This window comes from Homarus americanus, unplaced genomic scaffold (assembly GCF_018991925.1).
Source record: "Homarus americanus isolate GMGI-L3 unplaced genomic scaffold, GMGI_Hamer_2.0 scaffold36188, whole genome shotgun sequence".
Classification (NCBI taxonomy): domain Eukaryota; kingdom Metazoa; phylum Arthropoda; class Malacostraca; order Decapoda; family Nephropidae; genus Homarus; species Homarus americanus.
This window is the reverse complement of record NW_024718183.1, coordinates 5,255,795-5,273,475: the sequence shown is the minus strand read 5'-3', so window position 1 is coordinate 5,273,475 and position 17,681 is coordinate 5,255,795. Positions and strand designations below refer to the sequence as shown.

At 49.1% G+C, this 17,681-nt stretch overlaps 1 protein-coding gene across 1 annotated transcript in view; it reads right to left on the bottom strand.

The window, feature by feature from the left end:
- The window catches only part of LOC121859290 (monoglyceride lipase-like), a 65,688-nt gene extending 50,174 nt beyond the window's left edge, over positions 1 to 15,514 (bottom strand). Inside the window, exon 1 of the mRNA XM_042356073.1 lies at positions 15,052 to 15,514. Within this exon, the coding sequence (XP_042212007.1) occupies positions 15,052 to 15,200 (149 nt within the window). The 5' untranslated portion in view covers positions 15,201 to 15,514. The remainder of the gene's footprint in view (positions 1 to 15,051) is intronic.
- Between the last annotated feature and the right edge of the window lie 2,167 nt (positions 15,515 to 17,681).

Here is a 17,681-nt window from a genome sequence, read left to right as displayed (position 1 = left end):
GCACCGAGGTTACCATCATCCATGAACAACTACGTTGGACTGTCCATGTTACCCGCATGGACGACAGTAGACTGCCAAAGCAGCTACTTTACAGCCACCTAACGAATAGTATATGTAATGCTGGCGGGCAACTGAAAAGGTATAAGGATAGTCTTAAGACAAACCTGAAAAGGTGCCAAATTGACCCCCTCACCTCGGAGACGATTACTTCCCACCCGACTACATACCGAGGCAGACAAGAGCCAACACAGGAAAGACACTTACGCCGCCCTCCCTCACTAGATGTAGCCCTCCACACATGCAACATCTGTAAACGGCACTGACGGTCCCGTATCGGCCTCTTTAGTCACCTCAAAACTCACCAACCTAGGTGACATTCTTAATAACTGGATGATCGTCATACTCGATTTCGAGTGACAGCAAAGTAGTAGTAGTGGTGTGTGTGTGTGTCAAATAAAATACCGTGTTGGTGGACAATGTTACACACGCACAGAGGCGGGGGGAGGGGGGCAATGAACAATATCGGCTAATCAAGGATCGGTTATTGAGCAGAGTGTGGAGGAGCACAGTCGTTACACCACCCAAAAATATACGCCATTGTCACTCTTTACAGCGACCAAAAGTATTCAGCATTGTTCCGCGAGTACCAGCGGCAGGCACACAATATAACACCTGGTTTACACGTTGATGATGGCGTCACTGTGTGTGTGTGTGTGTGTGTGTGTGTGTGTGAGCGGGCTGGGTCCACCAAATTGTTGATAATAGAAGGTTATTGTTTTATATGAACTACGAGGGGGAGGTACACGAGGGGGACACGAGGGGGAGGTACACGAGGGGAGGGAGGGGAGGTACACGAGGGGGAGGCACACGAGGGGAGGTACACGAGGGGAGGTCCACGAGGGGGAGGTACACGAGGGGACACGAGGGGAGGTACACGAGGGGGTGGTACACGAGGGGTGGGGGGAGGTCCACGAGGGAGGTCCACGAGGGAGGTACACGAGGGGAGGTACACGAGGGGAGGTACACGGGGAGGTACACGAGGGGAGGTACACGAGGGGGAGGTACACGAGGGGGAGGTCCACGAGGGGGAGGTACACGAGGGGGAGGTACACGAGGGGGAGGTACACGAGGGGGAGGTACACGAATCGAATTTTAAATTTTTGCCGCAGACAGCGGCTAGTTTATTGTGCACCCCACATTCATCCTGTGAGCGGTATCGCAAAAAGTATTACAGAGTAGAGGTCACAAAGGGTGTGTACAACAGACCCCAGTGGTCGGTATATTGTGGCATTGAATTTTAGAGTATTTCAAATACAATGTTAATTCTGAGCATAAGAGTTGACTGATTCACCCCTGCAGTGTCAGGCCACACACTTTGTTATTCACATCTGCATGTGAGGCATTCTAGTAGACTGTGGTTTTAGTTCTATACTCTACATAGAAAAAAAGTGGATACAATCTTTATAAATCAGCTAATTTGCCATTAGAGATAAAATGTTCTGCCATTTCACACACACAGTGTGTTTGGACCTGTCACCAAAAGGTTTTATTTTCTGTCCATCTAGGACGTAGTGGTCTTGTGTGGCCATATGTCTGGAATTACTTATTTCCTAACATTTGTGTTACAACAACTTGTAATCTAGTGATCTTGATACTTGGTAAACGGTGGAATGATTATTTCCTGTTTGCATTTGTTTGCTTGCCTCAAATTCATCACTGATTACCCCCCTTCCCGTGTAGAGACAAGCGCGTGACAACCCCAGTGAAGGGTGTCAGGGCAAGTGGTGAGGAGAGTGAGCCAGTGATGATGGGACTGTGGCACATATACTGTAGTTGTTGATACTATTAAAATTACCAGCTAATAATATTACTGACAGCTTCTATCAACAAGCTCAAAATTACCTGCTAATATAGTTGAAACTACTCTGTTACTGTTAAAATAACCTGTTAATACTCTTAACATCATTTGCTATTATTGTTAACAGCATGTTAAAACTTTTAATATCACGTAATTAAGTGTTGTGGTTTGTTATACTGTTGTGTTAATTGTGAGAATAACATTTCAGCAGTAGTGTTGCTAGTGCAGCTAGTACTGCTAGTTATGTAGGTTAACTGTGTGTGCTGGTCGTGTAAAGTAGTCACTCTACACTGTCAGCAGAGGTTTCAATATGAGGTCAGCAGTTATCAGCGTAACACACTACTGGAGTGAGTGAAGGGGTGAACTGTTCCCCGCCAACAACAGCTCTCACACAGATCACTTTCAAGTGATTACAGCCATGGCGTGCAGCAGCTGTTGGCATCAGTTCATATACTGTACTGTACTGTACCCTGACCACCGAGGTAAATAGTGCCACCATGCTTCACGCACCCCTCCTCCTCCGGGCATGACTTCATGACACAGTGTCTACAAACACGAATTGACGTTGGAAGTCAGAGTATATCTCATACTAACTAACCATAACCCATCACACACCAACAACCATGTCGCTCTATTACTGGAGATAAAAGATGCTCACGATGACTCACAGTCGGGCACAGAAAGGTGGGTCCTGGTGCACAGAAAGGAGGGTCCTGGTGCACAGAAAGGTGGGTCCTGGTGAACAGAAAGGAGGGTCCTGGTGCACAGAAAGGAGGGTCCTGGTGAACAGAAAGGAGGGGGTCCCCAGAACAGAAAGGTGGGTCCTGGTGCACAGAAAGGTGGGTCCTGGTGCACAGAAAGGAGGGTCCTGGTGCAGAAAGGAGGGTCCTGGTGAACAGAAAGGTGGGTCCTGTGCACAGAAAGGTGGGGTCCTAGCACAGAAAGGAGGGTCCTGGTGAACAGAAAGAGGGGTGAACAGAAAGGAGGGTCCTGGTGCACAGAAAGGAGGTCCTGGTGAACAGAAAGGAGGGTCCTGGTGCACAGAAAGCACAAAGGAGGGGTGAGGGTCCTGGTGGTGCAGAAAGGACAGAAGGAGGAGGAGTGGTGCACCCTGGTGCACTGGTGAAAGAAAGGGTCCTGTGCACAGAAAGGTGGGTCCTGGTGCACAGAAAGGAGGGTCCTGGTGCACAGAAAGGAGGGTCCTGCACAGAAAAGGAGGGTCCTGGTGCACAGAAAGGAGGGTCCTGGTGAACAGAAAGGAGGGTCCCTGGTGCACAGAAAGAGGGTCCTAGTGACAGAAAGGAGGGTCCTGGTGCACAGAAAGGAGGGTCCCAGCACAGAAAGGGAGGGAGCACAGAAAGGAGGGTCCTGCCAGGAGGTCCTGTGCACAAAGGAGGGTCCTGGTGCACAGAAAGGAGGGTCCTGCACAGAAAGGAGGGTCCTGGTGAACAGAAAGGAGGGTCCTGGTGCACAGAAAGGAGGGTCCTGGTGCACAGAAAGGTGGGTCCTGCACAGAAAGGAGGTCCTGTGCACAGAAAGGTGGGTCCTGGTGCACAGAAAGGAGGGTCCTGGTGCACAGAAAGGTGGGTCCTGGTGCACAGAAAGGAGGTCCTGGTGAACAGAAAGGAGGGTCCCAGCACAGAAAAGGAGGTCCTGGTGCACAGAAAGGAGGGTCTGGTGCACAGAAAGGGTCCTGGTGCACAAAAGGAGGTGCACAAAAAGGAGGGTCCTGGTGCACAAAAGGAGGGTCCTGGTGCACAGAAAGGAGGGTCCTGGTGCACAGAAAGGTGGGTCCTGGTGCACAGAAGGTGGGTCCTGGTGCACAGAAAGGAGGGTCCTGGTGCACAGGAGGGTCCTGGGTCCTGCACAGAAAGGTGGGTCCCCTGGTGCACAGAAAGGAGGGCCCTGGTGCACAGAAAGGTGGGTCCAGTGCAGAAAGGAGGTCCAGCACAAAAAGGAGGGTCCTGGTGCACAGAAAGGAGGGTCCTGGTGCACAGAAAGGAGGGTCCTGGTGCACAGAAAGGAGGGTCCTGGTGCACAGTTAAGGTGAAGCAGAGCACGGTTACATCCCGTTAAGTAGAACATTGTGTTGTTCCTTAGTGGAGTAGAACATTGTGTTATTCCTCAGTGGAGTAGAACATTGTGTTGTTCCTTAAGTGGAGTAGAACATTGTGTTGTTCTTTAAGTGGAGTAGAACATTACCAACGTGACAGTAACCATCATCTTCACTGACAATTGCCATTACCTTAGATATCTGAGCTACACACACACTGAGGTTCAGTAATGGAAGCTGCCGACACCTTTGTTCCTGCCTGGAGTCGTCTTATGCTGAAAAGACCCTTCATCCGGTATTCGATGTCCACCCCGCCGTCTAAATTGGCACTGGCAAGAGTAAGGAAGGCAGCCAAGAAAATGTAAAAAGAGAGTTGGTGCCAGTACACACCCTTGTTTAACCCCCATTTGTATGGGGAAGAACTCAGACTGGGTGACATTGTGCAGGATACTGCCGTTCATGCCATCGTGGAGTTCCCTCACAATGGCGATGAATTTTGGTGGGCAGCAAAAACGGCTGAAGGTCCGCCAGAGGGTTTCCCTGTTGACGAGTCGAAGGCCTTGGTTCGGTCGATGAAAGCCATGTACAGGTCACGATGCTGTTCTCACTTTTCCTGTATCTGGCGGGCAGCAAGGACCCGGTCAGTGGTGCCACGTAATGGTCTAAAGTCACACTGAGATTCTGGAAGGAAGTTTTCCGCCTCGGGAAGAAGTCTGTTTAGGAGGATTCGGGCGATAATCTTGCCAGCTATGGACAGCAGCGAGATCCCGCGGTAGTTGCCACAGTCTGACCAGTCCCTCTTGCTCTTATAAATATTGACGATAGTGGCGTCTTTTAGAGGTGGGAGATTTCCTCCTCTTCCCATAATAACATATTCTCCAGGAGAGAGTGGAGACGGCTAGTAAGCAGAGGTCCTTCTGCTTTATACACCTCGGCTGAGATTCCATTAGGCCCTGAAGCGTTGTTATTTTTCATCTGTTTGATTACAATAGCTACCTCATCCAGGGATGGAGGATAGACTGAGGTGGGTCAGCTCTGGATGCTGAGATTCCACAACACACACACACACACACACACATCCTGATATTACAATCACCACAAACCAATTTACACCCATCAAATTCGTTACACCTACCACCCCTGTGTTACACCCACACCCCTGTGTTACACCCACCACCCTGTGTTACACCTCCACCCCAGCCACACCTACCACCCTGTGTTACACCCACCACCCTGTGTTACACCCACTACCCCTGTGTTACACCCACCACCCTGTGTCACACCTTCCACCCTGTGTTACACCTACCACCCTGTGTTACACCCACCACCCTGTGTTACACCTACCAACCCTGTGTTACACCTACCACCCTGTGTTACACCCACACCCTGTGTCACACCTACCACCCTGTGTTACACCTACCACCCCTGTGTTACACCTACCACCCTGTGTTACACCCACCACCCTGTGTCACACCTTCCACCCTGTGTTACATCTACCACTCTGTGCTACACCTACCACCCTGTGTTACACCTACCACCTGTGTTACACCTACCACCCTGTGTTACATCTACCACCTGTGTTACACCCACACCCTGTGTTACACCCACCACCCTGTGTTACACCTACCACCCCTGTGTTACACCCACCACCCTGTGTTACACCTACCACCCTGTGTTACACCTACCAACCCTGTGTTACACCTACCACCCTGTGTTCATCCACCACCCTGTGTTACACACCCACCACCCTGTTACACCCACCACCCCTGTTACACCCACACCCTGTGTTACACTCCACCACCCTGTGTTACACCTACCACCCTGTGTTACACCTACCACCCTGTGTTACACCTACCACCCTGTGTTACACCTACCACCCTGTGTTACACCCACCACTCGGTTACACCCACCACCTGTGTTACACCTACCACCCTGTGTGCTACACCTACCACCCTGTGTTACACTCCACCACCCCAGTACACCCACCACCCTGTGTCACACCTACCATCTGTGTTACACCCACCACCCTGTGTTACACCTACCACCCTGTGTTACACCCACCACCCTGTGTTACACCTCCACCACCCTGTGTCACACCTTCCACCCTGTGTTACATCTACCAACCCTGTGTTACACCTACCACCTGTGTTACACCTACCAACCCTGTGTTACACCTACCACCCGTGTTACACCTACCACCCTGTGTTACACCTACCACCCTGTGTTACACCTACCACCCTGTGTTACACCTACTAATTCTGTGTTACACCCACCAACTGTGTTACACCTACCACCCTGTGTTACACCCACCACCCTGTGTTACACCTACCACCCTGTGTTACACCTACCAACCTGTGTTACACCCACCACCCTGTGTTACACACCACCCTGTGTTACACCCACCACCCTGTGTTACACCTACCACCCTGTGTTACACCCACCACCCTGTGTTTACACCTACCACCCTGTGTTACACCCACCACCCTGTGTTACATCCTACCTCACCCTGTGTTACACCTACACACCCTGTGTTACACCCACCACCCTGTGTTACACCTACCAATTCTGTGTTACACCTACCACCCAGGTTACACCCACCACCCTGTGTCACACCTTCCACCCCTGTGTTACACCTACCACCCTGTGTTACACCCACCACCCTGTGTTACACCCACCAACCCTGTGTTACACCCACCACCCTGTGTTACACCTACCACCCTGTGTTACACCCACCACCCTGTGTTACACCTACCACCCTGTGTTTACACCTACCACCCTGTGTTACACCTACCACCCTGTGTTACACCTACCACCCCGGTTTCACCCACCACCCTGTGTTACACCTACCACCCTGTGTTACACCTACCACCCTGTGTTACACTCCACCACCCTGTATTACATCTACCACCCTGTGTTACACCTACCACCCCTGTGTTACATCCACCACCCTGGTTACACCTACCACCCTGTGTTACACCTACCACCCTGTGTTACACCCACCACCCTGTTACACCTACCACCCTGTGTTACACCTACCAACCTGTGTTACAGCCACCACCCTGTGTTACATCCACCACCCTGTGTTACACCTACCACCCTGTGTTACACCCACCACCCTGTGTTACACCTACCACCCTGTGTTACACCCACACCCTGTGTTACACCTACCACCCTGTGTTACACCTACCACCCTGTGTTACAGCCACCACCCTGTGTTAACCACCACCCTGTGTTACACCTACCACCCTGTGTTACACCTACCACCCTGTGTTACATCCACCAACCTGTGTTACACCTACCACCCTGTGTTACACCCACCACCCTGTGTTACACCCACCACCCTGTGTTACACCTACCACCCTGTGTGTTACACCCACCCTGTGTTACAGCCACCACCCTGTGTTACACCTACCACCCTGTGTTACACCTACCACCCTGTGTTACACCTACCACTCGTGTTACATCCACCACCCTGTGTTACACCTACCACCTGTGTTACATCTACCACCCTGTGTTACACCCACACCCCAGGTGTTACATCTACCACCCTGTGTTACATCTACCACCCTGTGTTACACCTACCACCCAGTGTTACACTCCACACTCCGTGTTACATCAACCACCCCTGTGTTACACCTACCACCTGTGTTACATCTACCACTCTGTGTTACATCTACCACCCTGTGTTACACCTACCACCCCTGTGTTACACCTACCACCTGTGTTACACCTACCACCCCTGTGTTACACCCACAACTGTGTTACATCTACCACCCTGTGTTACACCTACCACCCTGTGTTACACCTACCACCCCTTGTGTTACATCTACCACCCTGTGTTACACTCACCACCCCTGTTACACCCCACCACCCTGTGTTACACCTACCACCCTGTGTTACATCTACCACCCTGTGTTACATCTACCACCCCTGTGTTACATCTACCAACTCTGTGTTACATCTACCACCCCTGTGTTACATCTACCACCCTGTGTTACATCTACCACCCTGTGTTACATCTACCACCCTGTGTTACACCTACCACCCTGTGTTACACCCACCACCCTGTGTGTTACACCCACCACCCGTGTTACACCTACCACCCTGTGTTACATCCACCACCCCTGTGTTACACCTACCACCCTGTGTTACACCCACCACCCTGTGTTACATCTACCACCCTGTGTTACACCTACCACCCTGTGTTACACCTACCACCCTGTGTTACACCTACAATTCTGTGTTACATCTACCACCCTGTGTTACATCCACCACCCTGTGTTACACTCCACCACTTGTGTTACACCTACCACCCTGTGTTACACCTACCCTGGTTCATCTACCACCCTGTGTTACATCTACCAACTGTGTTACATCTACCACCCTGTGTTACACCTACCACCCTGTGTTACACCTACCACCCTGTGTTACACCCACCACCCTGTGTTACACCTACCACCCTGTGTTACACACCACCACTGTGTTACATCTACCAACTCTGTGTTACACCTACCACCCTGTGTTCACACCTACCACCCTGTGTTACATCTACCAACCCTGTGTTACATCTACCACCCTGTGTTACATCTACCACCCTGTGTTACACCCACCACCCTGTGTTACACCTACCAATCTGTGTTACATCTACCACCTGTGTTACACCTACCACCCTGTGTTACACCAATCTGTGTGTTACACCTACCACCCTGTGTTACACCTACCAACCCTGTGTTACATCTACCACCCTGTGTTACATCTACCACCTGTGTTACACCTACCAATTCTGTGTTACATCTACCACCCTGTGTTACATCTACCACCCTGTGTTACACCTACCACCCTGTGTTACACTCCACCACCCTGTGTTACATCTACCAATCTGTGTTACATCTACCACCCTGTGTTACATCTACCACCCTGTGTTACATCTACCAACCCTGTGTTACATCTACCAATTCTGTGTGTTACACCTACCACCCTGTGTTACATCTACCAACCCTGTGTTACACCTACCAACTCTGTGTTACACCTACCAACCCTGTGTTACACCCACCACCCTGTGTTCACACCTACCACCCTGTGTTACACCTACCAACCTGAGTTACATCTACCACCCTGTGTTACACCTACCACCTGTGTTACACCCACCACCCTGTGTTACACCCACCACCTGTGTTACACCTACCAACTCTGTGTTACATCTACCAACTCTGTGTTACACCTACCACCCTGTGTTACACCTACCACCCTGTGTTACACCTACCACCCTGTGTGTTACACCTACCACCCTGTGTTACACTCCACCAACCTGTGTTGCATCCACACCCTGTGTTACACCTACCACCCTGTGTTACACCCACCACCTGTGTTACACTCCACCACCCTGTGTTACACCTACCAACCCTGTGTTACACCTACCACCCTGTGTTACACCTACCACCCTGTGTTACACCTACCACCCTGTGTTACATCTACCACCCTGTGTTACACCTACAACCCTGTGTTACACCTACCACCCTGTGTTACACCTACCACCCTGTGTTACACCTACCAACCCTGTGTTACACCTACCACCCAGTGCACCCACAATCTGTGTTTACACCCACCACCCTGTGTTACATCTACCACCCTGTGTTACACCTACCACCCTGTGTTACACCTACCACCCTGTGTTACACCTACCACCCTGTGTTACACTCTACCAATCCTGTGTTACACCTACCAATCTGTGTTACACTCTACCACCCTGTGTTACATCTTACCAATTCTGGTTACACTCCACCAATTTGTGTTACACCTACACTGTGTTACACCTACCACCCTGTGTTACATCTACCACCCTGTGTTACACCCACCTGTGTTACACCTCACCCCTGTGTTACACCTACCACCCTGTGTTACATCCACCACCCCTGTGTTACACCTACCACCCTGTGTTACACCTACCAATTCTGTGTTACACCTACCACCCCTGTGTTACACCTACCACCCTGTGTTACATCTACCACCCTGTGTTACACCTACCAATCTGTGTTACACCTACCACCTGTGTTACACCTACCAATTCTGTGTTACACCTACCACCCTGTGTTACATCCACCACCCTGTGTTCACCTACCACCCTGTGTTACACCTACCTCCTGTGTTACACTCACAATTCTGTTACACCTACCACCCTGTGTTACACCTACCACCCTGTGTTACACCTACCACCCTGTGTTACACCTACCACCTGTGTTACATCTACCGTGTTACACCTACCACTGTGTTACATCTACCACCCACCCTGTGTTACACCTACCACCCTGTGTTACACCTACCACCCTGTGTTACACCTACCACCTGTGTTACATCTACCACCCTGTGTTACACCCACCCTGTGTTACACCTACCATTCTGTGTTACACCCACCACCCTGTGTTACATCTACCACCCTGTGTTACACCTTACCACCCTGTGTTACACCTACCAATTCTGTGTTACACTCCACCACCCTGTGTTGTTACATCTACCACCCCTGTGTTACACTCTACCACCTGTGTTACACCCACCACCCTGTGTTACACTCCACACCCTGTGTTACACCTACCACCTGTGTTACATCTACCACCCTGTGTTACACCTACCACCTGTGTTACATCTACCAACTCTGTGTTACACTACTAACCCTGTGTTACACCTACCAACCCTGTGTTACACCCACCAACTCTGTGTTACATCCACCACCTGTGTTACACTCTACCACCTGTGTTACATCTACCACCCCATGTTACACCTACTAATTCTGTGTGTTACATCTACCACCCTGTTACACCTACCACCCTGTGTTACACCTACCACTCTGTGTTACATCTACCACCCCTGTGTTACCCCCCACCTACCACCTGTGTACACCTACCACCCGCATTACACCTACCACCCTGTGTTACCTACCACCCTGTGTTACACCTACCACCTGTGTTACACCCCACCCTGTGTTACATCTACCCACCCTGTGTTACATCCTACCACTCCATGTTACACTCTACACCCTGTGTTACACCTACCACCCTGTGTTACCTACCACCCTGTTACATCTCACCACCCCGTGTTATCTACCACCCGTGTTACATCTACCACCGTGTTACACCTACCACCCTGTGTTACACCCACTACCACCTGTGTTCACACCTACCACCTGTGTTACCTACCACCCTGTGTTACACCACCTATGTTTACACCTCACCACCCTTGTTACACCTACCCACTCCTGTTACACCTACCCTGTGTTACATCTACCACCCTGTGTTACATCTACCACCGTGTTACACCTACCACCCTGTGTTACACCTACCACTCTGTGCATCCTACCACCCTGTGTTACATCTACCACCGTGTTACACCCACCCAATTTACACCTGTGTTACACCTACCACCCTGTGTTACACCTACCACCCTGTGTTACACCTACCACCTGTGTTACACCTACCATGTTACCACACCCTGTGTTACACCTCACCCCGTGTTACACCTACCCTCCGTGTTACACCTACCACACCCTGTGTTACACCTACCACCCTGTGTTACACCTACCACCCTGTGTTACACCTACCACCCTGTGTTACACCACACCCCATGTTACACCTACCACCTGTGTTACCTCTACCACCCTGTGTTACACCTACCACCCTGTGTTACACCTACCACCTGTGTTACACCCCACACCCTGTGTACACCACCACCCTGTGTTACATCTACCACCCTGTGTTACATCTACCACCCTGTGTTACACCTACACCCTGTGTTACACCTACCCTGTGTTACATCTACCACTCTGTGTTACACCACCACCCCATGTTACATCCTCACCATCATCTACACCCCATCTACCACCCGTGTTACATCTACCACCGTGTTACATCTACCACACCGTGTTACACCTACCACCCTGTGTTACACCCTACACCCCGTGTTACACCTACCACTCGTGTTACACCACCTACCGTGTTACATCTACCACTCCGTGTTACATCTACCACTCCGTGTTACATCTACCACCCTGTTGCATCTCCACCCAATGTTACACCTACCACCTGTTCACCTACCACTCCGTGTTACACCTACCACCCTGTGTTACACCTACCACCCTGTGTTACACCTACCACCCTGTGTTACACCTACCACCCTGTGTTACACCTACCACTCCGTGTTACATCTACCACCCTGTTACATCTACCGTGTTACACCTACCACCCTGTGTTACACCTACCACCCTGTTACATCTACCACTCCGTGTTACCTACCACTCCCGTGTTACATCTACCACCCCATGTTACACCTACCACCCCGTGTTACATCTACCACTCCGTGTTATCTACCACTCCATGTTACATCTACCACCCAGTGTTACCTACACTCGTGTTACATCTACCACCTGTGTTACATCTCCACCGTGTTACACCTACCACCCTGTGTTACACCTACCACTCCGTGTTACCTACCACCTGTGTACACCTACCACCCTGTGTTACACCACCTGTGTCACCCTACCACCCTGTGTTACACCCCACCACCCCTGTGTTACACCCTCCACCCTGTGTACATCACCACCCTGTGTTACACCTACCACCCTGTGTTACACCTACCACCCTGTGTTACCTACCACCTGTGTTACACCTACCACCTGTTTACACCTACTACCCTGTGTTACATCTACCACCCTGTGTTACACCTACCACCCCTGTGTTACACCTACCACCCTGTGTTACACCTACCACCTGTACACCTGTGTTACACCTGTGTTACACCTACCACCCTGTGTTACATCTACTGTGTTACATCTACCCCCATGTTACACACCACCCTGTGTTACATCTACCACTCCGTGTTACACCTACCACTCCATGTTACATCTACCACCCTGTGTTACATCTACCACCCCGTGTTACACCTACCACTCCATGTTACATCTACCCCATGTTACACCTACCACTCCGTGTTACACCTACCACTCCGTGTTACATCTACCACTCCGTGTTACACCTACCACTCCGTGTTACATCTACCACTCCGTGTTACACCTACCACTCCGTGTTACATCTACCACTCCGTGTTACATCTACCCCCCTGTGTTACATCTACCACCCTGTGTTACACCTACCACCCTGGTAAAGGAACCATCAACCATTGCTGTAGTAGTAGTAGTGGCACTATTAACCACTGCCAGAGTGAAGTTGGACAACTAACTATCCAAGGTCTCTCACTACAACTTTAACTCTGCCACAAAATATATACCTCATCAATATTTCCTGACAAACAAGATGACCAATTACTGGCGAGTACCCCATTCACCCTACTACTACCCAATTACACATCACTACCCCAATTACCCCATCACTACCCCTATTACCCCATCACTACTATTATCACTACCCCTATTACCCCATCACTACAATACCCCACTATTACCCCATCACCACCTATTACCCCATCACTACCCTATATACATCACCCTATTACCCATCACTACCCCTATTACCCCCATCACTACCCTATTACCCCATCAACCCCTATTACCCCATCACCACCCCCTATTACCCCCATCACCCCATTACACTACCCTATTACCCCATCACTACCCTATTACCCATCACTACCCTATTGCCCTCCTACCTATTACCCCATCACTACCCTATTACCCCATCACCTATGCCCCCATCCACACCCCACAGCCCCCATCACTACCTATTACCATCCACCCTATTACCCCATCACTACCCTATTACCCACCACTCACCACCCTATTACCCCATCACTACCCCTATTACCCCATCTACCCCTATTACCCCATCACTACCCCCATCTACCTATTACCCCATCACTGCCCCTATTACCATCACTACCCCTATTACCCCATCACTACCCCTATTACCCCATCACTACCCCTATTACCCCATCACCACCCCTATTACCCCATCACTACCTCTACATCACCGATACCAATTATTGTTCACGTCACCCAGACACATTCAACTTGAAAAGGTTTGCCAGTCGGCGGTCGGTCAATTCAACCCCTGGTGAAGTAGGTATTACTATCGTTTCGGTCATATAGCGAATTTTAGGATTTTAAGTTTTGGAATCGGTAGTTTAGTTTAGGTTAGGTTAGGTTAGGTTAGTTGCATTTGAGAAGCAGTTCTGTGACCATTTTTATCCGTTAGGTTAGGTTGAAGTTATGTTTTTCCGGTGGTTTTTGGTGGGTTTTGAATGATTCTGAACTTTAGTTTTATCGCAAATTACTACTTTTTGTGATTTTCCCCTACACACAACCCCCTGGTTCACACTGGGGGTCCCTCATTATCGTTGGTTAAGGGGAGGGGTAGCTCAGGAAGTAGTGATTTGCGGTAGAAATGCAGGTCGGAATCGTCCAATACACATCAAAAACCACTGAGAGAACATAACTTCAACTTCCAAACTGGTGGATGACCGAAACGATAATTTTACGAGACAACCCCTTATCAACCCAACCTTGGTCAACTCAAACCTAGTGCCATTGTGAGTTAGTACTACTGCAAGTCTCACTAGAGTGAGGTAGTACTACTGTAAATCTCAACAGGGTGAGGTAGTACTACTGTAAATCTCAACAGGGTGAGGTAGTACTACTGTAAATCTCAACAGGGTGAGGTAGTACTACTGTAAATCTCAACAGGGTGAGGTAGTACTACTGTAAATCTCACTAGTGTGAGGTAGTACTACTGTGAGTCTCACAAGAGTGAGGTAGTACCACTAAATCTTACTAGGGTGAGGTAGCACCACTGCTGGTCTCACTAGGGGGACTGTCCGGTCGCCAGTTTTAGTAACATGACAAGTGCAGTGATCTCTTTTTGAACCCCCATTTACCGTTTCACTGTACCATAAATCAATCTTTTTCTATCTCGTTCTAACCTGTATTTAACAGTAGCATTTTAGAGTATGAAGTGTGGGTTAACACCCTGTATGGAAGACGTAGAAATTATACGAGTGTTATACCGGGAGCACAGTACACGACTCGTCAGTGTACTGTAGTAACTTAGGGGCAAAGCCACTCTTCAGCCTTAGTCATCCACTGAGGACATCTTGTGGTACAGTACTTACTAATGGTTCTCATTAATGATAAGTAACTGACCTTATTTGTACGTCATCAGAGGGTCTCCAGTAGCTACAATGTATTCGTTTTCCCTTGTTGTTTGTGATGAACTTGGTGTCAGGACCCACTCTACTCTCTATCTTGGTGGTGGTGTCCGTCGTTTCGCTGGGCTGCACTTTGCTAGTCATCCTCGCTAGTACGGCGACCTTTATATAACTTAACACCCGTTAGCGATCACCGCACAATATAATTTCACTTGCCGAGTGAAAACGGTAACATGCAGCAAGTCAACCTTCTCTGATACCACATTTAGAATGTATAACGAGGGATTATGTTACAGAAGTAGATGTATTATTCTCGTTAACTGTTTTAACTCGGCATGGTTAACAAGTTAATTTTGTGTATAAAAGTTGATATTTACTAGAGTAACTTCAGAAACTTCATATGCAAGAGTGTTAACTAAGCAGAGAGTAGGAGCTTTCATGCACCGTCGTCACCGGAACCCGTACAAGTGTTGTGGTGTGAGCAGTGCCGGATAACCTGAGTGAAACAAATATCGTACCGCATGATTTAAATTATGATTTATCCTTTCGTATTTCAATTATAAGCTCAGTTTTACTCACTATAATTCCTATATATATATATATATATATATATATATATAATTTAACATCTCCGTTTATAAAACAAGATATGAAGCACGCTAGTAAACTGTTTCAATAATAGTTTGTACGTGAGGCAGTGGCGTGAGAGTACCAGCACGAAGATACACTGCGCAAGACACACACACATGGGACGCCATCACCATGACAACCATCCCATAACCCTTCCCCTCATGTCACCTCCCACCCCCTCCCTTGCCTAGCATTTATCTCCAACACACTGCCAAATTGAGAGCTCTTGAACATACACACTCTACAAACTGATGATAATATCACACAGACCATCTACACTGATGGATCTCTTAACACCGCCTGTGGGAGGGCTGGAAGTGCTATTGTTGTGACTCAACCTGACGGTAATATAATTGAGAAAGGAGTTAGAATTAACAACTGGGCATCCACTCTACAAAATGAATTAGTTGCCATACTCACAGCTATTAAATTCATTGAAACCACTGTTACTGACAGTCTCATCATCACTGACTCTCTATCCTCACTACTTGCCCTTGACACCCTCGACTCAGGTTGTCACGCTCTTGTCTCTGAAGCCAGACACAAATATGCGCCTTGTTGACCCGGGTGTCAGGGTCAAACTGTTGTGGATCCTCTCACATAGGCCTCATAAAACATGACAGAGTTGATGCTCTCGCCAAACTCGCGTCTAACAAAGACACCGTTGAATACAATTTGGGTCTGTCAAAAAGAACCCTTAAAACTGTAATTAGGAAAGAACTTATTGATGAGTTTGACGCAAGTAGACTAGTGCAAATAGGCACTAGTCGATCCATAGGTTACCATGATGAGATGTATCAAGTGAAACATGTATATGGAGCAAGTAACAAGATCACTAGATTACAAGATGTTGTAACCGCTAGATTAAGGTTAGGATATAAGTACCTTTGGCAGTATGTTCCTCAAGCAGATGTAAACAAGACTAAATGTAAAGTGTGTGGCCATACATATGGCCACACACTTGAACACTACGTCCTCGACTGTGTGAAGATAGAACCTTTTAGGGACAGGTCCAAGCACATTGTGTGTGAAATGGCACAACACTTCATCTCTAATGGCAAGATAGCCGACATATTAAGATTGTATCCACTTTTTTGCACTTAGTAACTATATCAGTTCTCATGTACAGAACCAAATACACAATGTGCTTGAATACCTCCCACTTAAATGTGAATAACAAAGTGTGAGGCTAGACATACTGCCTCACACGCCTGTACTCACGCATTTGTGAATAAGTTACCCTTTATGTATAGAACAAATAATGTAATTGAAATAGTGTGTAACATTCAGTGCCATGATATCCTGACAACGGGGGTTAATTATTATGACCCTTTGTAAACTCTACTCTGTAATCCTTTTACGCTTCCGCTCACAGGATGAGTGTGGGGTGCACAATAAACTAGCCGCTGTAAGCGGCAAAATCAATCTCCTCTCCCCTAACTGGTTAACCCTCATTTTGGGCCTCACCCCTCCCCCAAACGTTCACCTCACCCCTCACCCTCTCACCCCTCCCTGCTACTCATCCCCCTAAACCTCCCTTCTCTCACCCAGATCCTCTCTCCTTTTATCACTCCTGCACCTCACCCTACCCCATAACCCTGCCCCTCTCCCTGTCCTTCTCCCTGTACTTCACCCAACCCTTCTCCCTGTCCTTCACCCCTGCCCTCTCCCCTGTCCTTCACTCTGCCCCTCTCCCTGTCCTTCACCCCTGCCTCCTCCCGGTCCTTCACCCTGCCCCTCTGTCCATCACTGGTCCATCACCCTGCCCCTCTCCCTGTCCTCACCCTGCCCCTCTCTGTCCTTCACTCTGCCCCTCCCTGTCCTTCACCTCCCCTGTCTCCTCCTTCCTGCCCCTCTCCCTGTCCTTCACTCTGCCCCTCTCCCTGTCCTTCACCCTGCCCCTCTCCCTGTCCTTCACCCTGCCCCTATAACACCCTACTGAACACCATGAAGTGTACAATCAGTTACACAATTTTCTAAATTGAAAATGATAAA